General features: G+C 46.3%; 1 protein-coding gene across 4 annotated transcripts; it reads right to left on the bottom strand.

Annotated features, from left to right (window-relative positions):
- Window positions 1-21,890, bottom strand: LOC111925514 (uncharacterized). Of its 4 annotated transcripts, XM_086866136.1 has the most exons (6): window positions 21,859-21,890; window positions 20,515-20,589; window positions 7,097-7,209; window positions 6,299-6,362; window positions 4,436-4,570; window positions 987-4,215 (listed from the first exon to the last, which is right to left on the bottom strand). In XM_086866136.1, exons 2-6 carry the CDS (start codon window positions 20,546-20,548, stop codon window positions 4,208-4,210), a joined length of 354 nt encoding a protein of 117 aa, XP_086722262.1. In that variant the 5' UTR covers window positions 20,549-20,589; window positions 21,859-21,890; the 3' UTR covers window positions 987-4,207. The 4 variants fall into 4 exon arrangements, 1 of the variants encoding a protein (XP_086722262.1); XR_015279870.1 differs by lacking the exon at window positions 4,436-4,570 and having other exon boundaries at window positions 1-4,215; XR_015279868.1 differs by lacking the exons at window positions 987-4,215; window positions 4,436-4,570; window positions 6,299-6,362; window positions 7,097-7,209 and adding exons at window positions 17,478-18,181; window positions 18,277-19,313.
- Between the last annotated feature and the right edge of the window lie 1,559 nt (window positions 21,891-23,449).

Here is a 23,449-nt window from a genome sequence, read left to right as displayed (position 1 = left end):
GAAGAATATTTTTTTCATCCTAGATCTCACCTGAATTTCAAATCCAGGTAATTTTCTGGCAAACAGCATTTGAGAAAACATTGGGGTGTAGGACTCACTGCAGAAAAGGTGTCTCTTCCAAGGACCCCATAACACTCCACAGTGTTTAAGTAAGGAAACTTCACAACGCCCCTAACTACTGTGTGGAAAGCTCTTCCTCATAAAATTATGTCATGCCTGTTTTGGGCTGACAGACCTCTACAAGACAACCACTGGCAGAGTGTGCTCTTCATCCCCTGTTTTCCAGCCCAGAGCTGCCTTCCCTCTGGAAATCTTTGGGCCCACTGTGGCATCCAGCACTGGCTGTATCCCAGAGAAATGAGCAGGCTCTTTCCCAAAAGCAAGGTACCTCTGTACCAGGAAGCCTTGGGTGCTTCTCAGCAGACCTCTGGAGGGCACAAACATACCCTAAATCCATAAAACATCCAAACTTATGAAATTAAGAACCACGGAGACAAGGACAGGCATTCTTGAATAACTGAGGCCAAAGATAAAGGTCCCTTGATGCCCTCCAAGGGACCCCATTGTCCCATATGGATGTTGCCAAAGCCTCCACAGCAGCACTGTGCAGCATCAGTCTGAGCCTCAATCCACTTCTACAAACCCCACGAGCTCTTCCCCTCAACTGGGATCTGTATCAGCAGACACAGGTCCCAGGGTCAGTGACACAAAAGTCACCCTTCAGCCCTTGGGTTGGGGTGAATCTGTTCCTGGAGAGCATGGAGGGTCTCAGGACGGGACTTCAGACCACAATCAGAGCTGCAAGAGGCTGAGATCATTGCTCCACTTGGATTTTCCAGCCAAGTAATCCAAGTGGTGAGGCACTGGCATGAGGAAAAAAGAAAAGTAAGCTTGAGGTGTCTTCAAAATGAATCCCCTTTTCTTCTGCCCACCTGCAGGGAAGGAGTAGTCTGGCTCTCACGACTGCCTGATAAATCCATGCAATATCCCAAAATATATGAGTTTTTATTTGGTCATGGGGTAAAAGAGAAAGCATCACAATAAGGGTTAAACCCCAGGCTGAGAGGGAGTGGTAACATGTGGAAACCAGTACAGTCTGCTGAAAGCTTCAGGATACTTTTAGAGCCCACCCTGTTCCATTGCCACCCAGAGAAGATGGAGGGCTAAATATTTATTGCCCTTTGAGAAAAGCTTCCCATGGCTGACTGGGCCTGTTCACCATGTCAGGGCTCTGCCACCATCGGTTGTAGATGCCAAATTTTTTGACACTTACACCCAGTGCAACTGCCTCCAGCAGAGTCTAAACACATGGGTTCTGCTGCTGCTTCCAATAATTTTATTCTGATGGGGGAATCAGCATGGCAGAGGAGAGGCAGGGACAGATTGCCCAGGACAGACACTGGGGTGTGCTCAGCTGCCACTACAGGCATAGCCCAGGCAGCACCAGCTCTTGGTGAAAAAAAACCCAAAAATATCTATCAGAGAGGAAGGAAACATGAGAAATAAAATGAGCATGCATAGCTCCTTCCAATGGTATTCCCCTAGCACCCAGAGGCAACCACAATTGAGGGGAAATTGGGTGGTGGTGTCTTTCAGTGATTTATCCTTTGAGGGAGAAAATCAAATTGATGTATTTCCCAGGGGAAGGAGAAGCCCACTGTCAGCACCAGAGGAATTTGATCGTAGGAGGGATAAGAGAAAAAAACACTTATTTTTTTTACTTGATTTGAGGATGCCTTTTCCTGAAAAAGAGAGGGAAATCCTGTTGTTAAGTTACACCATTGCTCTCCTGGAGCCCAGTAAAAGCCTTCTGCTGGCATCCACAACCTGAGTATGGGTCATTTGGGATGCATCACAGCCCAGGACAGCTGAGTACAGGCCAGACACATTTGAGTGCCCCATGGGACCCTTGTGCTTTGCATTTTGAGCCTGAGGAGGCTCAGTCTGTGTGATTACAATGCAGGGTTTTTTTTTTTGACAATTCATTGTCTTTCTGTGCAAATGGAAACTTCATGTCTTGCTTCCAGAGTCAGAGCAGCCTTCACTCTTTGACACATCCCTGGTTGCCTTAGCACTTTTCTCAGAGCTCTGTCCTTGTGTGTGCTACAAATTACTGTTTATATTTCCTCTGATTTGTGTTTCCTCTGATTGTGAGCAATGCTCAGATTTCACCAAGGTGTGTAACACACTCCAGTTAGCACAAGAAAACTCTGCTTTAGACAACAGCAACAAAACATCTCAGTTATATTTTCACCTGCCTCAAATTCCAGCTTTTCAAACACAAGGCAGACAGCAAAAGGCCTCTAGCAGAGGCTGGTCTGCCTGGAAAACAACTCAATTTGTACCAGCAGTGGAAAGCTGCTCCTGAACCTTACTCCTGCAATACAGACCAGTAACACAGCAGAAAGCTGAACCTTCACTGAAATGTGGTAAAAGGGATAAGGCCCAATGTGTGCTCAAGAGGATGTAAAAGAGTGTTTAGGCCCCAATATCACCTGGCATTAACTCTGTGGGAACAGCTGCAAAGATAATTTAACCAAACCACCAGGCCACCTCTTCCATCATGCTTCTTTACCCTCAAGAAATACAGAAAGAAAAAACCAGTTTAAGCATATTCATGGCAAATTCATGGCTCGCACTAGATTTTTAGTAGCCCAACAGGCCAAACATGGTCAATTCTTACCCCATGGCTAAAACAGAAAGTTGCTGCTGGCCAGGCTAACTTCTCATGGAAGAGATCTGCTGAGTTTGGTCCCGAAAAGGATTAAATTGCCTTTGTGCACTTTCCATGTGGATACATCCTGCTGGGATGGAGGGAGATGCTGGGCCAGAAGTTCTCATAATCTGCCTTGAAATTCAGTTTTGCTTTAACGGGTCCATTTTAGAGCCAACCTGGGACTGAGTGCATGTCAGAGGCACATTTTTAGCAATGTCATAGTTTGCAAAGAGCACTGGGGAGAGGCCCAGCCACAAAACACACATTCACCCAATGTCAAAGATGCCCAATGCTAAAGGCAAAGCAGCTCCCCACAGGCAGCAAACTCACTTGCCTGAGGCCACCCATTCGTGCTGCTGCAGGCGGCCGGGCTCCCAAACAAGCACGGGGCTGAGGGAGCAGAAAGGATTTTGCATGGTTCATGTGTCAGCCACGGCTCAGAAAGGTCAATCAGTTTTTCAGTGGGAGCCAAAGGAGAGAGAAAACTGCGGCTGATTAGGAGGCAGGGGGAGAAGGGGAGAAGGAATCTGCGGCCGTGCCAAAACCTTTGTAAACAAACTTCGCTGCAATGTTGCGGATGAAAGAGCAACGCCTGGCGAGCGGGACCCAGCTCCCAGCCATAAATCAGGAGCCGCTCCAGCAAAATCAAGGAAGTCACGCCGGCACAAGCGAGAGAAGAATCACTCCCTCCTGCTGCCGAACAATAGCCCCGGTCCCCCGAACACGGCTCCCCTCCCAGGCGGGAGCAGCGCGGCCGGGGGGCGGCACGGCCGGGGGGCTGCAGGAGCAGCCGAGACCCCGAATGCCAGACACAGCCGGCTTGGGGAGCAGAGGCTTCATCCATCGAGCCACAGCCGAGCCCCCGAATGCCAGACACAGCCGGCTTTGGGAACAGAGGCTTCATCCATCGAGCCACAGCCAAGACCCCGAATGCCAGACACAGCCGGCTTGGGGAGCAGAGGCTTCATCCATCGAGCCGCAGCCAGCTCAGGAGGAGGAGGAGGCGGTGGATTCACCTCCAACTTCTGGATTTCCTTTGTTCCTCCTCTCAAACAAATCCCTGCACAGGCGGGGATAGGGACAGAGATAGGGAAGGGGCGGTCGTCCCGAAAGGAGGAGAGCAGCAGCACGGACTGCAGCTCGCTGACAGCACGCTGAGCCGCAAGCCACTTTTTACACCCTTTTCAATAAATATTAGCTGGAGGGGGCTCTGCTTTTCCCACTCTCCTGCCAGCATGGCCTCTTATTGTTTACTCTCCCCCAGCAGTCCAGGCGTTCTTGTTAATGTGCTGTGATTGAGTACTTGGGAGAGGATGGCGCTTGGAGTTAGCTGCCGGCTCCCTTTGGAGAGCTGTTTACTCTTTCGTGGTGCCCATGGCCCGCTGAAGACAGTGCTCCTTCCCTCACCCCTGCTGCGTCCATCTGCTTTGTCTGCCTGTTTTCCTGCTGCCACCGGCAGGCAGCTGGCCTGCGCATTTCAGCTGGCTGTTCCTAAACCCCTGGAGGAAAAAATAAAATTAACCCCGTAAAGAAGGGGGCTGGGAAGGATGGGGAGGAAGGAGAGAGAGGAGCAGCTCTGCTGCCCAACGCTGCTCCCGCTCCACAGCTGCCTGCAAGGACAGGGGCCAGCACAGGGCTGAGCCTCAGCTGACATCAGGATGCTTCTGGAACCAGGCGAGGATTTGGCTGGTTTTTTTTGTCTTGTTTTGCATTTTCTACCTCCAGCAGGCAGCATGCAAGCACAAGGTTTTAGCTCTTCTTGAGTCTTGATGTCTCTGCCCCCACGGCACAGGGTTTCAGACTCCATTTCTCCCGGCCTTGATGTTGTTCCGTGGGTCTCTGCTGATCCCCTGGCTGAAGACAGCCCTCAGTCACACCTGGCAGCCCAAGCCTCCAGCAGGCACATCCTTCCCCCTCAGCAGCCCAAAACAAGAACATGCCAGTCAGACACCATGGAGCCAGGGCTGCTCTCCCACACTGTCACCTCCACTGTGCTTCTGTCAGTGCCCTACCAAAACCCTTCACATTGGTGCAGCCAGTGGGAACTCACGCTTGGTCTCAGGGACCCCAAAGGTTTATCAGGAGAGCTGTGACCAGAGTCAGTCAGTCCTAGCCATGGGGTGGTAGTCTGTGAGAACAGAGATAGCCTTACTGCCTTTTTAAAGTCTGTTTCTGCATTCCCCTGGAAACCAGACCCTTTGGAGTTGAAGGGAGGGCCAGGGTGTCTCTGTGGTTCACAGCATCACTGGACACACCAAGGCTCCACAGACCCTCAAGGACTGTGCTGTGCCAGTCACCCTCTGACCCGTGGGGACATTTTGTAGCAGAGCCAAAGACCATGTGGAGTCACTGACTACATGTTCACCCTGCAGGGAAGGTAGGAGACATCTGACATAAAGATGGAACAGGGCCTGGAGAGCCCGGTGAGGCTCCTGACGTTTGGGTAGCAAGAGGAGCCGAGCTTTCAGCTTGTCTTTCATCAGAGCCCTTGCCACAAGAGTATCCAAACCCTTTGGTCTATCCCAAAACCCTCTCAAACACTGCTCATTTCTGCACAGTCTAACCTGATCTGGGAAGAATTTTAACCACTAAAAGGCAGAACTGATAAGCAAGCTAACATGAGAACCTGCTGGGTGCCCACAGGCAGATGCAAATACGTACCTGTGTTCACACTCCCACCAGGCAAACACAGCAGCTCTAGGCATAAATACACATGTGACACACCCAGAAATCCCCACAGCACTCTCCAGCTGAGGGTTACTCACACACAGCTTTCCCCACATCTCCCTCCTCAAGCTCTGAGTGACAACTGGGGCCATTCCTGGCTTGCCTTTGACCTCCCTCAGCTCTGCAGACATAAACGAGGTCTGCTCCTCTTTGCACACAACACTCCCAGCTAACAGAAAAAGCAAGTGGAACCAGAAGTTAGCTACAGCTGTCAAGCCAATATTGTATGCTGGGGAAACCAGCAGAAGTTGCAAATCTCCAGGGAAAACTGTAAGCCCCCTTGTACACAGACTCCTACAGATAAGTAGGTAGCCAGGATCTAGCACTTCCCCAGGGGCCTCAGCGCCTAAGTCTGCTCCCTGGGGAGTCTTCAAAGCACATTTTCTTCTCCTTCACACCCTAAACCTGTGGAAGGCAGAGGCTTTAGTCTCTGCTCAGCCACACCTCTGCTGCTCCACGAGGCAGGCCTGGCAGGGGCTGTGCTTGGCACAGGTAAAGCTGATGCCAGGTGCACATCAGCAGGGAATCGCACCTCGGGATCTCACGTGTGCTCACTGGAGCTGCAACCAAAACCCTCTGCAAGACGTGCCCTCCCACTCCCCACCCACCTCTGCAGCAGCAGCTGGGAGAGCAAAGCTGCATCGCCTGTCTGGCACATTTGCCCTCATATACCTCTCTCCAGGTGTGCACAGCATTTTTTAACATTAGAGAGAGATGCTCCGGTGCCTCCAACAGAAAATAGATGCCCCTCATTGTTTGAGACTACATTCATAAAAGTCAAAATCTCTGTAAATAATAATTTCATGGATGTTCTGCTGTTGGTCTGGCTCCATTAGAGACACTTATTTTTCTTACCTTCATTTTCTCTCTGTTCTTCCAAGTAATAGGCTTTGTTGGTGCCAATTCCTTGCTGCTGCCCCTTGAAAATAGTTGTAGGTGAGAGAGGATGAAGACGTTCGCTCTCCAAAACCTTTGACTGTACAGCAAGGAGAGAAAATGCCACCTGCTACCTGATAGGGACTAGTTTCCTACTAGGAAAAATGGTTGCTAAACATCTGGCCTGACAGCTGACTTCCAGCAGAGCTGTAGGAGGCAGCAGAATATGCTGGACTGGAGACCCTGGCCACAGTTCAGCAGTACCAGGCTGCCCACTGCGATAGCAACAACAACAAAAAACTGATTCATCTTAAGCCTCTGGTTACCAGAATCCTCTGCAAATAACATGCAGGAAGCACAACAGTGCATATATGTAGAGGAACACAGCACCACAATGAGGATTTTATGCAAGCCAGGACCTCAAGCAGACCCAATGGAGTTTAGCCCCATCCCACTACCAGGTGCAGGTGCTGGGATCACTCCACACTGACCCAGTAACAGCCACTCATACCCTGACTGCAGTGCAGGAACTCCTGACCTGAGAGAAAGTGCCATGAATTTTCCTTTTTCTCTCCATAGCCCTTGGAGTGCTAACAAGTTAGCAGTGTTACTGATTCCCATCCAGGATGGGATTTGGGGTCCTACTTTCATCCCAGTCTCTATTCAGGCTGTGTCTGGGAGCCCTGGCCAGACATCTGATCCCAAACAGCAGAGGCCACCCAAGCATCCCAGAACCTGTGAGCTATGATAGTGAAATAACCTAGAAAGAAAACAAACCTTTTGTATTCTGGGGAGTCCACCACATTTCCAAAAGTGAGTCCAAAACTTAGCTATGGGATCTTTTACACAAGAGAGGTGGAAGTAGACCTGGATGGTAGAATTCTTCCTTCCTGGAGGAAAGGAGAGAAATTTTGGTTTTGAAATGGTGTGGAAATGTCCAGGGAGCAGAAGCACCAGCAGCAAAGGGAAAGCCTCAGGGCAGAGCTGTTGTGCAGGGCAGTCTGTATTTTGCAATGTGGCCTCATGCTGAGAAATGAATTATCTTGAATTATGACTCATTTCTGGTAAGCAGTGTGTTGTGAGGAAATACTTTAAGAGAGAGGGAAGATAAGGAGGTCCTGTGCACTGCCACAGAAGAATGACAGCAGGAGGACAACTTGGAGCTCAGCCTCCTGCCTTTGCTGCTTCTTCTAAGACACACATCAAAACAAGAGACATAAACTCTATCTCAACTGCAGAGACTGATCTAATTTTGCTCATTTCTTTGGCAGTTGGGTGAAACTGAATGAGCGTTTTTAGCGGTCTGACAGAGAGACTTGGCATTGTCATCATGAAGCATGAGAAAAACCATGAGTCAGGTTTGGAAATTGTGAGATTGGCTTGAAAAGCAGAAGATCTTTTTTTATTATTATTATTGCATCTGTTTAGAAACAATGCACATTCTTTGTCTTCAGCTACAGTTCACTGAAATGTTGGGGTCTGGCTTTTAAGGAAATCTATCTTTTTCAGCCAGAAGGAAAAAGAACATTTTTTTTCCTCATTAGTGATTGTTGTGCTGTTGTATGACACTGAACTCCAGGCTTTGGGGTGGGGGCAGAAAACTCCCAGCACCTTTCACGGGGCTTGCTGTGGAATTAATCAGTGAATTGGCTGGTCATTGACATGCATATAAATGCAGGCCTGACTCATGCTCCCACCGTGCATGTCCACTCATAGAATTCACCTCTCATAGTGTACGACTACATGAGCCAAAAGCATCCCCTCAGCTGCCAGAACAAGACAACAGATGTAAAAATTGGGGTCTGCCTTCTCATTTGCCTTCAGCTCTCACTAAATGAAGTTATCCCCCTGCCCACTCCAAATTTCAAAGGTTTGGACATAAGCACACAGCCAGGGTGCTCAAATGTCAAACTTGGTGTCAAGTGTCAAAGGTGGTAAAACCTTTCTGCTTTGATGTAAGACTCATGGCTTAGAGGCCTCATGATGAAATGCAAAGAATTAACCCCAAACATTCTTCTGCACGAGGAAAGCCTATCCCCTGATGCCTCCTCCTGCATGTCTGGTGCAAGCAAGACCGGAATCGGGCCATTTATCAAAGAAATGTGCAGTTTCCCCCCAGTACTGCAGTGGAAAAATGGCCATCAGTTTGCATTAAAAAGAAACCACAAACTTGGTACAAAGCACTCAGCCATGGAAACGTGCTTATGTGGCTCCCAGGATCCCTTTCTCTCCGTCAGAATTCACATGAAAAGCCCTCTCGCTGCTTTCCCTGTCAGCATTAACTCTTCCAAAATGATTGGCATCAAAGGTAGCAAACACTCCCTGCTGACAAAAGCCCCCCTCTGCCTGCCTGCAGCAGCCCCCCGCCCGCCACCGCCCCACTGCCCAGCGCTGACAGGTCCCATTGTGCCACTGTCCCACAGCAGCTGCACAGGCAACAAAGACATCAAGGCACAGGGGCTGGGGCTTGTTGGAGTTGTGGGAGGAAACACAAGCAAAGGAGAAAAGTGAGGCTGAAGGGAAGAGATCAACAGTTGGTGACTTAGGAGCTCGCTCCGAACACGTGAGAAGCAGCTAAAACCTAAAGGTTTTCTGCAAATGTACCTGCACGAGCATTTCTGCCTCTGATTATCCACTGCCCTGGCTTCCAACAGCACCAGAATCATTCAGCTAATTGCACTGTAAAGGTAACGGCCTATGAAATTTTTAATGGAGCAGATTGCACTTATAATTTTTATTTTTTTTTCCTCTGTGGTTCAATATACTTCAATATCTTTCCTCTCTTCTAGCATTTTATCCAGGATGACAGTGGATTTATACAATTGCCATTCTTTTTGCCATAAAGACTGAACTGTAAGACAGGTCCTTTTTCCAGCTGGATCCAGGCAGCTGGAGGCCACAGCTGGATGTACAAATGTTCTGAGGAACATTTGAAAACACATCCTGACCACCAGATCTCCAATAGATGCATGGAGCAATCACCTATCAGCAGTCACAGAGCTTGGGCATCCCTCTGCTGTGGCATAGCACAGGGGGAGGACAAAAGGCTTTGCTCAGGAAGGCATGGCTGCTGGGCTTCTACTGCTCCTCCAGGGAAAATAGAACTGGAAAAGGGAAAAGGAGAAAATATTTGAAGAGTTTATGCCAAGGATGGAAGTAAAGCAGTGTTTAAAGCAGGATGAGGGAAAATTCTAAAGGCAACATGGATCACGGTGATAGGATGCAGGAATAAGAGTACCAGTGGGGGCCAAACCCAAGGGAAGACTGCAGCATCCTTCTGCAGAGAATTTAGGTCCAAAACTGCCACATCTCACAGCCACTGCCAGCCCCCAAAGCTGACAACAGCCACTGGCATGTGGGTGGCTACACTTCTTGAGCAGAAACAAATCATCCTCTGCTGATGTCCAAGAGATCACGAGACATCCAGTTACAATCAGATCCTACAGACCCGTCTTACCCACCCTTATCCTCAATCCCATAAAGTTCCACCTTCATGGAATTGAGGATATAAGCATCCATCTTCTTTCCAGGTTCATCACTCATCCAGGATCCAGGCATCCCATTGCCTGAGGGACACACTTGGGGTTCATTGCTTGCCTAATGACAAAAACTCCTGCACAAAGCACAACCCTCAGGGTCACATGAGTGCACAGATATGGCTGAAGGAGGAGAAGAAGGAAAGGGATAATGTGATATGTTGGAGTTCTGCATATGGAGCAGGGGGAGCCAAGGAGTGCAGGGATCCACAGGTGTTTTTCATAAGACATCAAAATGAAACATCCTCTCAGCTCTTTCATATCAATACCATGAAATTCCTATTCCCTCAGAGACAACAAAATGCTCCATTTTCCACACTGCCTAAAAAAATTCCTGGGTGAAAAATTCCAGCTCCAGTCAGTCCTAAATATTAGCAGACAGGCTAGGAATACCACAGCCCCACTGGGCTAACTCCTCCTAGAAGATATGGAATCCCCTTAGTGGACTATATCACATCAGAAAAAGAGCAGGGAGAAAGAGCAAGCAGAAGAAATGGAGGAAGAAGCCCACACCCCAGAATTAACAAACACCCTAAGATGCCATAAATAACTTGATTTCCTGACTGAGCCCACCCTAAAAATGATCACCCATGGTCTGCACTGAGCAGATCATCATCAGATGAATAACCAGTGCTGCAAAAATGCCACCCCCTCTCACGTCTATAGAAAGTATCAATTTTAACAGTGTTAGTGGGAAGCTTTGCTTAGCATTGCTAACTCATACAAACACACACACACAATTCAGATATATCCTAATAGACAGCTCTGGCCCATGACATTCCTGCAGGTCAAAATTAAAATAAAAGGCAGAGACTCGGCGTGTACCTCTGGTTAGACTGCTAGCTTGCTCAACACAGAGGCTGCCTGCAGTTAATCAGCCTTCTTTCTCCACTAACTGTCACTGCAAACAAAGGAATTAGCAGAAGGTCTGTAGGGAGCATTGAGATAATTTGGCTGACTGAAGAAAAGAGAAAGAAAAGAAAAGCAAAACAAAATTACTGAGAAATTTACTTGCACTGACCTCTCCATAAATATTTAGATATAATCATCATTACCTTGGAGTAAATTAAGTTATAAACAGTCTCCACAATTGCACATGATGAATGCGTATCGGCATCAGAGAGCACTTTATTGCAAGTTAATGTGGAAACAGAACACCTCAATCAATCAGGATGCAGAAGAGCTGTCTGATGATATCAGCCCATCTCAACCTATTCATACAGGACACCATACACTCACTCACCCACACACGTCCTCCCCCCCTTTCTATTATATGAACAAATACATATGGAAGCCCAGAAGATGGTAAGATGTGTGTCTGTGGAGCTGGAATAACGAGGGATGTACAGTACGTGTCCTCAGTGGTGGTGGTGGTATTATTTATATCACGGTAACATCCACGGTGACTGAGGATACGGCCCCCCTGTGCTGAGCTCTGTGTACAAACACAGCCAAAAGCCATCTGGGTAGGATTCATCCGACTAGACACAGATATCCTCAGCAGGGATGTTGAGCTAATCACCGTCAGCTCCTTTCACAGCCAGCCGAGGGAAATCAGCACTTCCCGAGCACAACTTTCCAGACCTATTTTAGACATCCAGTTTAAGGAGAGATGAATCATGCCCTGGACTCCCTCGGCTGCTTTGGCTCTGTCCCCACAGACCCTTTGGGAGCCCCGGGTGACTGCTGCTGAAGTCAGCACCGACACTGCGGATGCCAGCTTGATGAGACAAGTCCCATCCGCTCCGACCGAGGGACTTGAGGGTTTAGGGAAAGCGGACAAACACATGGCAGGCGAAACAGAATCACATCTGAGCTACATTTTTGGATGTCAAACCACGTATCCTCCCAGGGCTGATGACTTCTCTGGCTTTGGAGCTGGGCTGCTAAAGAGCAGAGCAGAAGGGGGAGCGTGTTGCAGAGGCCTGTGCTGCTCACACCTCGCCTGCCCCTTCACTTTCAGTGTGAGAGCTGAGAGATGACAGTCCCTGAGCTTTGCCTTCCCTTCAAGCCACAGAGGCTCATTCCCCAGCCCTGTCTGACCCTTCCTCTCCAGCTCCTGCCCACGCCAAGCTGAGGCAGTTGCGAGTGCAGAGGACATATTTCAGTGAGCTCTGCCACCTCACTGCCAAACAGGAACAGGCTTTAGGAATTGGCTTCTTCATGTCACCTCCCCATCACACATTCTATTGCCACCTCCCAGTACTCCAAAACCCAGATGTGCCACACACACAGGACTAATAAGGGGTTTCCATCGTGCAAAGAAGAAAGGGAGTTGGTCTAATGAGACAACTGATGATGAAAGTGTTTCTCGGGAAAGGAGCATGATTAGAGATTATTAAGGCTCACAATTTCAGCAGTCTTGCAAGAGGACAAAGATTTTAACTGGAGGGTATGTATGCCTAAACCTCTTGAGAAAGTCACTGAAATAGGTCCTGACAATGTAAAGTGTTGGATTTAGGTCAATTCAAGACATCAGTGCATCATTCTGTGCCAGTGAAAAACTGGCTTCATCCAGTTTTCACTTCTGGGTTTTCTCTTATGAAGAAAACTTTCATATGCATTTTCCAACATGAACTGGGATGTCCAGTTCACAGTGATGCTCAGCTTTTATCTGCCTTTACAAGACATCAACAACAATAGACAGCTCAACAGGTGAAAAGTGCCAGACAGAAAATAATTAGAATGCAAACTAAGTGGGCTGAGAAGATCCTTCTTGCAGGAAGGTATTTATAGCAAGAGGTGAAAGAGAGACAACATAGCACTGACTGTCTCCACAATGTTACAAGGTGAAATAAAAATAAATAAAAATATTTCTTTTCTTACCCTCTTTGTTTATAGCCTAAATAGAATAAAGTAAATGTCCGTCTGTAGCTGCCTTGTTCCCTACACTGTGGGATCTTTCAAAAAGAGTTATCACAGATGCCTTTGCTGCTTTGGCGCCAATCCTGCCAGATTCTTCTTGGGACAAGACCCCTTCTTCTGTCAATGCCTTCCCTCAGTGCTACAACACCAACCCTTAATCCGATAATTACCTGGCCCAGTAAATTATTGCAATTAAGCCCAGTTCCCAGCTGCAGCCGAGCACAGCCTCCCGGCGGGGCTCCCAGCACAGCCCAGCAGAGCGGCCAAGCCCATTTTGCCAAGCAGTGTCTCATCCCTACTGAGATTTAGTCTAGAAGGAGAGAAGGAAATTGCTAAATCTTTCAGCACAAGGCCAAGATTTCTATAGATACCGAAAATCTATTGGCAGGCTCAGATCAAGGGCTTTTTAATTGAGTGAAGAACGTTAATTAGTAAATTTACTGACTTCTAAACACAGCAAGACCTAGGGCTTCAGATTACCATTGTGCAAGGACAAAGCAGCTTTCAAGGTCTAGAGAGCTTTTTCCCTTTTCTGCCTTACCCTCAAACACCAGAAACTATCTCAGTTAACTGTGGAAATACATGGATGGAGCAGTGGCAATCAGGCACTGCTTCTCTTTAGATGAGGGAAGCATTCAAAGGAGTCATTAGGGATGGTTATCTCTGAAAGGTGAAGAGGTCTGAAAAAAATACAAGGTGTTGCTAGAAAACAGAAAGATCAAAGTTAAAAGCATTTGGATGGATAAAGTGGTTGCAAAGATTATTACTTCTTAATATATAAATTACTCAAATCATTCCCATTTGTCTGCCTTCATGACCATATGAAAGAGGAGACCAAAGGCTTAGCTCCTGAGATGTTAAATCCTAAAAAATTCACCCATGTTTTAAGTTGTAATACATGAAGCACTTTTCCTGGAAAAACTGTCTTCAGACCAGCAGCAAAGGCTTTAAAACATGTTTGTTGTGGAATCAGAAAAAGAAGAGATCAAACCACAGCAGCTCAGCAGAGAAGGATTGCTGGAAAAGCAGAAACTAAAAATGTAATAACGGGAAGATGAAGACAGGAGGAAACAGCTCACCAAAGGGAATGGCCTTGCCAGGGAAAGGCAGCAGAGTTTATGGCCCTGCTCTTTATTAGCTGAGGAAGTCAACACACACTTCTGGGGAAAAAAAAATAGGAAAGGAAATAAAAAGGAGTTTAAGATTATTTTGATGGCTTGAGGCCAGCTTCATAGCAGACCTGAGTTGTGTCTGGGGATCTCTTCTCTATTTCCAACATTCCCTGTTGTTTTCCCATGAAATGATGGCTGGGAGGCTGGTGAGCACCATGTTTATGGTGTGCCACTCTACATCCTTTCCTGGGCACCTGCCATCCTTCCAGCCCAAAAGATCTATCCAGCAGCACTCAGCAAATGTCTAAACCATCCTCCACTTTCACAGTTCCTAATCCACTTTCCAGAGATGTGGGAAGCCCTTTCCCCAGCTCCATGGCCACATTTTGGCCGGAAATGCAAAACATAAGGAGGCTGGGAGTGTGCAAGGAGCCCAAGGAGGACGAATAGGGGCTTCAGCCACAATGCCACACATGTACACCACCCAGAAATCTCCCTTCCTGGGAGCAACAGGTTGATATTTTGGAGAGGTTTTAGCACCCAGGGAGAGCTACAAATTACCCACCATCAATAAGAAGCTTTTGGACAAGTGCAGCGACATCCTGCTTACCCAGTTTTCCCATATCTGATCAGGAGAAGCCAGAATATCTTGACGTGAAACTTGTGCAGGGATGTAGATAGGTGGGGGCTATTTTTCTAACTGTGTTAGGATCGAACAGGATGGCAGCCTGAGAATCTTTAATGGCCTCAGACAGGGAGAAAAACTTTGCATTTCACTTTGTAGAGCAGTGACAGAGCAGGGCACTTAGAAAGATACTGCACATGTTTGCATATTTATTTGCATGGCTACAACACATTATGCCCCTGGCCCCTGCAAGGTCAGCATTTACAGAGCACAGTGAACAAGGTGGCAGTCCCACAGTGATACCTGTCCTACATGTAGTGCTTGCAGCCATCCATTTTTGCCTTGGCAAAGTGAAGCCCAGGGTGAGTCAAGATACCTCCTAAGTTAGGGACAATTTTCAGTCTCTTATGGCAGGGTGGCACATCACTAAGACACACAGGCCTTTTTTTTATTTAAATCCTCCCTAATGGGGTTAATTGTGCTGCCCAGAAGGAAAGACCTGCTGCAGCACAAGGTTCTGCTGGCCCATTTAGCATAACCTGGAGTTTAAACAGAGAGGCAGCATTTCCTGTGTCAGCTCACCGCTTCAAATCTCACCTGAATCCTGCATCATGTATGAGACATCTGCACTGCAAACTGGTGGAACAAATCTGTCAGCAGAACAAACGTGCAGGGACAAATCTATCCCTGTTCCAGCAGCAACAGTGTTAACCCAGGGGACCCTTTTTGGCCTGCCAGAGTGAAACCGGACTCAGAGCAAGTAGGTCCCTATATGTATCTTGGAAGACAAAAAAAAATGACTGAAATAACATCAGTGGAAGCAGGAGTGCCTGTTCAGTGTGAGATGCACTGGTTGTGTCAGTCAAACTGTGTTTGGATTCAAATTACCACCAATCAGTTATGCCCTATACAAATCCATCCCTTAGTTAAAAAAAAAACCAACAAAAAACAGCAAAAACAAACCTTCTTAAAACCTATCTTGTGTTATGCCTTCAGGGCAAATTTGCTTTTATGAGCATGAATAATTCATGTATGTTCATTTATTATTAATTAATATTCCATGAACATGCATGGTTTATTCACCCAAACAAAGCATTGTGCCCCAGACTCTCTCCCTGCAGCCTGGCATTAGCTACATGCCACAGCCCAGCTGACCAAGGTGTTCAACCACTACCATTTATCACTTCTTTCTCCCTAGAATCCACCAAGAACTTTTTGACCCTTCTTGCTGCTCACTGACATTCTCCATTTCCAGGGCTGGAATAGGACAATTCAGCTCTATTCAACTTAAGTACTGGGAGAAGTTGAAAATGTGAGCTAGAGGGAGGCAAGAAGAGGAGTTTGATTTTTTTGGTGTGCTGTGCCCGACCGTACCCATTTCTATTTTGGAGAAGCAATGCCAGGCACACCAGATCATCACAGGGTCACTGGTCAGCTGGACTGATTGGGGGGAATTATTCCTCATTCATTGCTGCATCACCAGCAGCCACAACAGCATTTCCCACATGGAATTGTCTTCTGTCAGAGGTACTTCATTGCTGATATGGCAGAGATGCCTTAAGCCATAAGCCCATGCCAACCACATTTTCCTGCTGGGCAGGCATTTTGCTGAGAGCACACAGGGGTCCCCAGCACAGCCAAGAAAGTAATGAAAGTCTCTTCCATTTCAATATAGATCCTCATGTGCATTGACTCTGGCACCAGTCTGCACCATGAAGGGGCAGCTGGATTTTTCTCCTCAGCACACATCCTCTGAAGAGCCCACAGCTATTGGATTTTCTCCCATTGCTGGATCTGCACCCCAACACACGAGCAAAGCCTGCAGAGCCAGCACAAATCACGATCCATCACTCTCCAGAGGAACCCCAGCTGAGCCCCTTCAAGCCTGGTCAGAGCTGGCACTCAGCTCTCTGCAACCATCACCATCTACAGATCAGCAATCCACATTTTTATGGGACAGGCAGAGCAGGACTACTAATTGCCTCATTAAAATATGCACCTGCAGATGCCACCCACCACTGTCCTCATCATTGTCTCCACACCAGATCCAGGACTTCAGGTGTAAACAGACTCACTTGGAGAAACAAATCACCACCTGGATCTTTGCCCTCCCAGACAGGGCCCACGAAATCCCCCACCAAGGGATGTTTAGCTCTTGAATCTTCACCTGGTAGGAGCAGCCCTGTCACAAAACATTCCTGGAAGCTCAGTTCATGTCCCAGGTCTCAAAACCACCACTACACCTGCATCCTCTGTATTGCAGCCAGAAGAGTGCAGGATGAAGAGCTGGATTTCCTTTATTTGGGCTAAACCATTGCAATCTCTTTATATGGTCCTATGTGAGTCCTGATTTTCAAGCACAGGAATGCCGAGAGGAAATAGTAAAAAACTCCCTGTGTGTTAGACACTGGAACAGCTTCAAATCAAGAGTTAGCTGAAGCAAACAGAAGAGGCTCGATTTCAGCATTTATTAAAAGCAGAAGTGCAGCACAAAAAGAGGGAGAGGAGAAAGCTTTGCTTGCAGGAGATGCTCACGTGGTACTCAGCACCATGACGTACCAAGCAAAATGATGGACATTTCCTTGGCATTTCTGAAGTGGCACATGGAAGAAGAGAGGAATTAAAAACAACAATCTAATCAGTTTTAAATAGTGCTGGGTCCAAATCACATGTCTAAAGCCAGATAAACCCATCTTTGAGAGCCCAGAGCAGGGAGTGGAAGGGGCATGAAGCACCCCATTTCCCTCGCTTCTCTGTAAAAATTCGAAAAAAAGAACTGGGTCCAAATTCCCCCAGTTGTGGAGTGTTTTAGATCTGGACATGAAGTGCTTGATTCCAGTGAATACCCCAGGCAGCCTCCTATTGCCTCAGATTGTTTTACCAATAGAGATAAGTTCAGAAACACTCTTGACAGTTACAGACAATTTAACACACAGGGGCTGCTCGGGGAAAACTTAAAACTGTCATAATTCATCCTCCCCTTCCCCTAGTCCAGAAATGAAAGATTAAACCTAGGAAGATTTATTAAACTGACATTTTAATAGAATTTTTAGACTTTCCATGTTAATAGTTTAAATATAATTGAATTCCATGAAAGGGAGGAATAGAGGATGGAGCCGGTGTCCCCCAACAATAAGAATGTTTTAAACACTGGGGCATATCACTAATGCATAATTTAGTCCTATTTGCATGGCCCTTAGAACTGGGAGTAACGAAAACACAAATCTAATTAACAGAGTGAAAGAAATGCCTGCACCAGCAAACTTCATCTCAAGCTCCACTACCACACACCCACCCTCTGCAAGTTACAAACATGAAACAGATGGCAAGAAGGAGGGAAAAAAAATAAAAGACATCACACATCAGCTCTTGGAGAGGAAGAGGGGGGAAAAAAGAGAGAGAAAGCAGAAGGAATAGGATGGATAACCATGCTACTTGACGATGCAGCAATTAACTTGCTGAGGGTGGAATAATTCTTGCAGTGCCTCTCTGGTTGAAGAACTCTCCAAGCTTAGCTCAGTAGATGTACTGAGTGCAGTGGAGAGTAAACCAGTTTCCATAAATCCCAGCAGGAGTCCATTTCACTTTATAAGATTCATGTGAAAAATTGAAAATTCAGGTTTTTCCAAATGCATCTGTAATCAGCAGGCTGAGCCCCGTGGGTCCCCAGAGGTAACTGATCACAGCACAAAGTAGGGTTTCACAATCACACTGAGATTCTCCACTGCGTTTTCAAAGGTTAGACATTAATTCCTGATCAATACAAGGAACAGCAGGCTGCCCCCTACCCCCACTCCCAGAATTGTCTTACATTATTACCTGAGCCTTGGCTTTGTCCTGGAATTACTTAAAATCACAACTCAGAGCTGTAAGACACAGAGTCCCTCCAGATCCAGAGCAGAGGGGGGTGAGAAAGACCTTCCCCAGTACCTTCTTCCCCCATGCAGAAACAAATCCACCTAGGTCTGACAGTTGAAGGTAAACAAGATTTGTTGTGCTTAGCATGACACATTCAAAAATAAAAACCAGAATCTGAAGTTTCTCCAGGTCTAGTTGGACTCTGTAGAAAAAGGTCATTTCAAATTAATCTTCACTATCGAGTCTCCCTCCCTTAACAATGTGCCACACTTATTTTTGCTGGCTTTTTCTGTGCTATCACCATTACAGATTTCTTTGACATCATGATATCTCCCTTTAGAGCTGAAAACAAGCTCAGTGTGTGCCAAACACCATGTTTTCCAACTGAGATAAAAATAATGACAGAAAAATAAAATCTAGGGTATTCAACAGCTTCCGGTCATCAAAAACTTTCTGTTCTTCTCCAGACATGCATATTGGGCTGTCATTTGCTTTCCATTCACGTGATAGATGGTTTTTGGTGGTTTTGGTGATGTAGTTTGACATGGACTAGGTCAGGGGCAGGATGCAAGCTGGTCCATCAATCAGATTTAGAACCAGGTTTTGATTACTGGTCATGCTGGTTCTTACCCTGTCTCTCTTTCCATCTTGGTAACACTCCTGCAGATTTGAAGTCTTTAGCTGCTGACTGTAAGAGCTTCCTGGACTTCAGGCAGCATTTTGGGGAGGTTTTGGATACCTTCACAGTTAGGCAGGTTCATTAGCATGTGCTCATGGTCTCATATTTTTTACTGCCTCTCTGCAGGGCTCATTTATTCCACTAAAATCAAGCACAAGAATTCCCCCAAGGCATCCTTGTCAGATATGAAGTGACTGGGCTGCACAACACACTCTTTCCAGGTACTGCAGCAGGTACAGGTTTTTGGTGTCGTTCCTATTCCTTATCAAAGGGGAAATTGATGAATACCCACTTTTGCTGAGTTAGAATCTCCTGATGGCTAGTGAACGTGAATAAAACGTTATGCAAATTAGTGACTGAGAAGGGAATTCGGAACTGAACTTGAATATGAAACAGGTCATTAGTACAACACATCTTTAACATCTGTTGATTGTTTCTAATGTTAGGTTTGTGGCAAAACTGTCTATGTTGATATTTAGTGAGAGGAGCTAAAGCTGACCCTGCACTCGTGCCTTCTGAACGTGGTGCCACACTTGGTGTTAGGAAGCAGGAGTGATTCTGGGCAAACAAACAGGTCCCCAGACCTGGAGGAAAAACACTGTTTATGGCCTAAATTGCTATCTGATCACCTGCTCAGTACACCTCTGTGTTATGTGTGCCTAGGTGGCTGTGTAGAGTGTCTCATAAAATATGAATACTTCTTCCAAATAGGATGGTGCTTAATGTGCATTTACTGTATGAACACTTATAGGTTTCTATTATTATTTATAAGTCTACAGTGTGAGAAGCTTTTCTCTAATGTTCAAGAAGTGACAGTTTCCCTCTTGCCAAGGACAGGCAGAGAAGAGGACACATCAAGAGAAAGACAAACAGCAAATACTTTGTGTAAACAAGGAAAACTAGATTTTCTCTAAGTTATACAGGCTGTCTAGGTGTTTAAAATAAATTAAAATTGGGATGGATTTGAGCTTTGTAGGCTTGGTAGTGTAAGGTACAGTTTGTGTCTTGTCCTTTTGGTACAATCCAGTTTGTCTGGGCTCCTGTGCATGGGCTTATTTAGGGCTTGGGGGGTTTTTTCCAGGTTGAAGAAGGAGTGATGAAAGTCCTCAAGTAAAACAGGAAAAACTGACTTTCTTTGAAGATAAGCTGCCCCCAAAGGGTCTCCAACACATCACAGGAGAGGAGTGTCAAGTTAATGTTGGAGGCAGTGTGTCAGTAGTCTTTAAAAATTAAAAACTAATAATGTGACAAAAAAAAAAAACACACAAAAAAAAAACCAGTATCAAAATGAAGGAATGTTTCTTTGTGAGAAATAGGCTCTGGGATACACAGATATTCTCACATCCTTCTCCTCCCCTGGGACAGGATAGAGACCTCCCAGGAGGCCTCAGTCTCATAGGAAATGGTGATCATTACAGAGTGTTTTTAAATCTGGCTCTGCAAAGAAGAAACCTTCCAGTCTTGTGACATTCAAAGGAGAGATAGAAGGGGGGACAAAAAGAAGAAAATCTCTTTCCTACCTTCCTTCTGCTCAGTGGTTCTTGAGCTATCCATATGGAGTGGGAAAGGTGCAAGAGGAGAAAATGAGCAGTAATCTGTGAGCAAGGCAAGTGCAGGATGCAGCAGAGTGAGTTTCAAGCCATGGTATTGGTATGAGATTCAGTTTCTCATCTCTGGAGTGACCGCCAAGCTCATCCCATCTTCACGTACTCCAGATGAGGCTATTTCTCTCTGGCCAGAAATTCTGCCCTTCCAACATGAATTTCCAGCTTCCATGACCTACTTTTGACAATGCTGTCAGAAGTTTCTACACAAACTCTGCATAGGACAGCAACAGGAGCCCCCATTCAAATGAGGTCCTTCCTCAGGAGGGGGAGTGCTAAAAAGGTGGGGTTTTTTCCCCATTATTGCTTTAAATCCAGCACTTCATTTACAGCCTCTCTTTATAAAAGAAAGAAGTAGACAAACCCTCATGGCAGCAGTTGATCAAAGCTGATACAAGTGACCCACCCAAGCCATGGTCTGGAGTTTTGGTCAGCAATAGGAGAGCAAGGTACAAAGGTTACTTCTAGACGAGATGCATAACCAAGGAGAACACAGTCACAGCAGCAGTACAAGCAAAGAACAGACCATGTTCCTTCAGAAACAAAGGCACAGAGGCTTTTGCCTCCATGCAAGGTCCCCTCCCTGAAAGCAGCAGGGAGACAGGGGTACTGCCTAAAATTTCAGTGAGGAGAGAGGATATAGCACAGCACTTTCTATTGAAGGGTTCTGCCCACCCAGCCATTCTCTGTGTAGTGTCTGCACTTGCTTCTTAGGTATAAAAAGTCACTCACTGCCTGATGTAGGAGCTTTGAAACAAGAGACTGGTGTCTCATGATGTGCCAAAGCCTGCTGTCTCACAAGACAGGGATCACAAAGCTTGCCCTTTGTCAGAGCAAACCAAGGCAAAAATGGAACAATGCAAGAACTCAGAGCTTAGAGTTCTCCAAGCAGAGGACTCAGGGTGCAGAGATGCTCAGGATGCAACATCCAGCATGGTGATTTCAAAGATCTCATTCCAGATAAGAGCCACCTCCATAAACAAGGGGAAAGGAAAGGCAGTAGGAGTTTCCTGATCCAGTGTGCACTGCAACCCTCTGAACTAGAACTCCAGAGCTGGTGTAAGGAATGACAAACCACAGTGGGGTAAAGAAACCTGGAAGCCATGCAGCTTAACCTCAGCTCAGAGACTGGAGGTGCCTGAACAACAGGACATCAAGAGTCACCAGATTTACTGAATGAGGACCCACAGCCCCTACCCAGACCAATGCTTGGCTCCTGCATCCCCCATTCATTGCCTACTCATAAATGCTAAAACTCACCCAAGCATCTTCACCTCCCTTCTACAAACCACAGTGCTAGGCTACTACATTTATTATCCCATCACAATTAACCACTTCTGATTAGTTCAACTAATTACTGGGTGCTAGCAATTACTCACTGACAGGCCTCCTCAGAGTCTTTAATAGCTGTTCCCACAAGAGCAAACAGGTGAAGGCCAGAAGAGAAAAGCAAAACAACTAAACAAGGGGGAAATGAGGGAAAGAATTAAGAAATCCCTGGGCAGACCCAGGTCCTTTGAGATCCAGAGCAGCAAACAGCCCAGCTAATTAGCATGCAGTTGCATTGCCAGCATGCACAGAAATTCTCCCTCCAGCCCTTTTTCTTGCAGAAGCTCATGATTTGGGATTTGTCCACAATACAAGCACTAGACAGGATATGTTTGTACATTGTTGTTTCAATCCTGCAATGCCTCTCAAAAACACTAAATCGTGTCTGGGTAATTTTGTTTAGAGGGTGAATTTTGGATCCTAAAGCACCAAGTAGAGGCATTTTATTCACAGGTGACTGAAGACCTCTGAAAACAGGAGGATTAGGGGAGAATGGAAAATATGACAAAAGGGTAGCCTTTACTGATTTGGAACACACTTCTTTTATGGAAAACAGAGGAAAAAATCCTTAGGAGGATGCTCTAGATGTTGTAATAGCAACTGTATGTTTTCTGTTTCAGACCCTGACAACAGAACTTAACAGAGAATAAGTTGTTAATGACACTCATAGATGCAATCTTTATATGTATTAAATTCTACAGTGTGCAGAAAAAAAAAACATGGCTTTTTACCTGATGCTTAGAGAATACTCTTGCTCCTGTTGTCATTGAATTTTATGGGGTTTCCATGAACAGGAGAGTATCCAAATAGTGTCTTTGTTTCCAGGTGCTGCATGCTTCTCCCCCATGGCTGCAGCACCTGGAAGGTGTCTGCTTCCAGACATCCTACTCCAAACCCTTCTGAATTTAATAATACTGACCTGACAAGCTTTAAGGGAAGATTTCAACAAGTCCATAAAGCATTTGTGTTGACTTCCAGGTCGCTTTTTAACCAGAAGCCAGTCAGACACAGACAACATGATCACAGATCCTGAAGTACCTCAGCATCCCAGAGACAGTCTCCAAGCACAGCTGAGACCTTATCAGGAAGACTGTAATCCTGGGGAAGCTGCTACAGAACAGACATTAAGCAGCCTGACAACAATAAGCCTGGTTCAGTGCCTTATCCCTCCCTTGCTCAAAATGTGATTTTCCAAAATAATGAATTATTGTTTTCCAAGTAAGTTTTGCACTGGAACCACTCACTATTTCCCAAATTGTCCCTTCAGTCTGGAAAGACTGCAGTGAACACAAGGGAATGTATCCAACACTTCAAGCCTTGCTGTGCCACAGGTGATGATGGGGGGACTGGGCATGCTTGTGTGGAGACTGCTGGAAAACATGATTCCCACAGTGGAAAAGTTTCCTGAGCACACCACCTTGTCCCTTGGGTATCTGTGAGGGGTGGGGTGAATGTCCCTCAAAGCCCACAGATCCATACAGCATCACCTGCAGACCACAGATGAAATATTATCCCACATGTG

This window comes from Cyanistes caeruleus, chromosome 1, assembly GCF_971803275.1.
Source record: "Cyanistes caeruleus chromosome 1, bCyaCae1.hap1.1, whole genome shotgun sequence".
In the NCBI taxonomy this organism is placed as follows: Eukaryota; Metazoa; Chordata; class Aves; order Passeriformes; family Paridae; genus Cyanistes; species Cyanistes caeruleus.
Note: the sequence above shows the minus strand (reverse complement) of the source record. Positions and strands in the feature narration are given on the sequence as shown.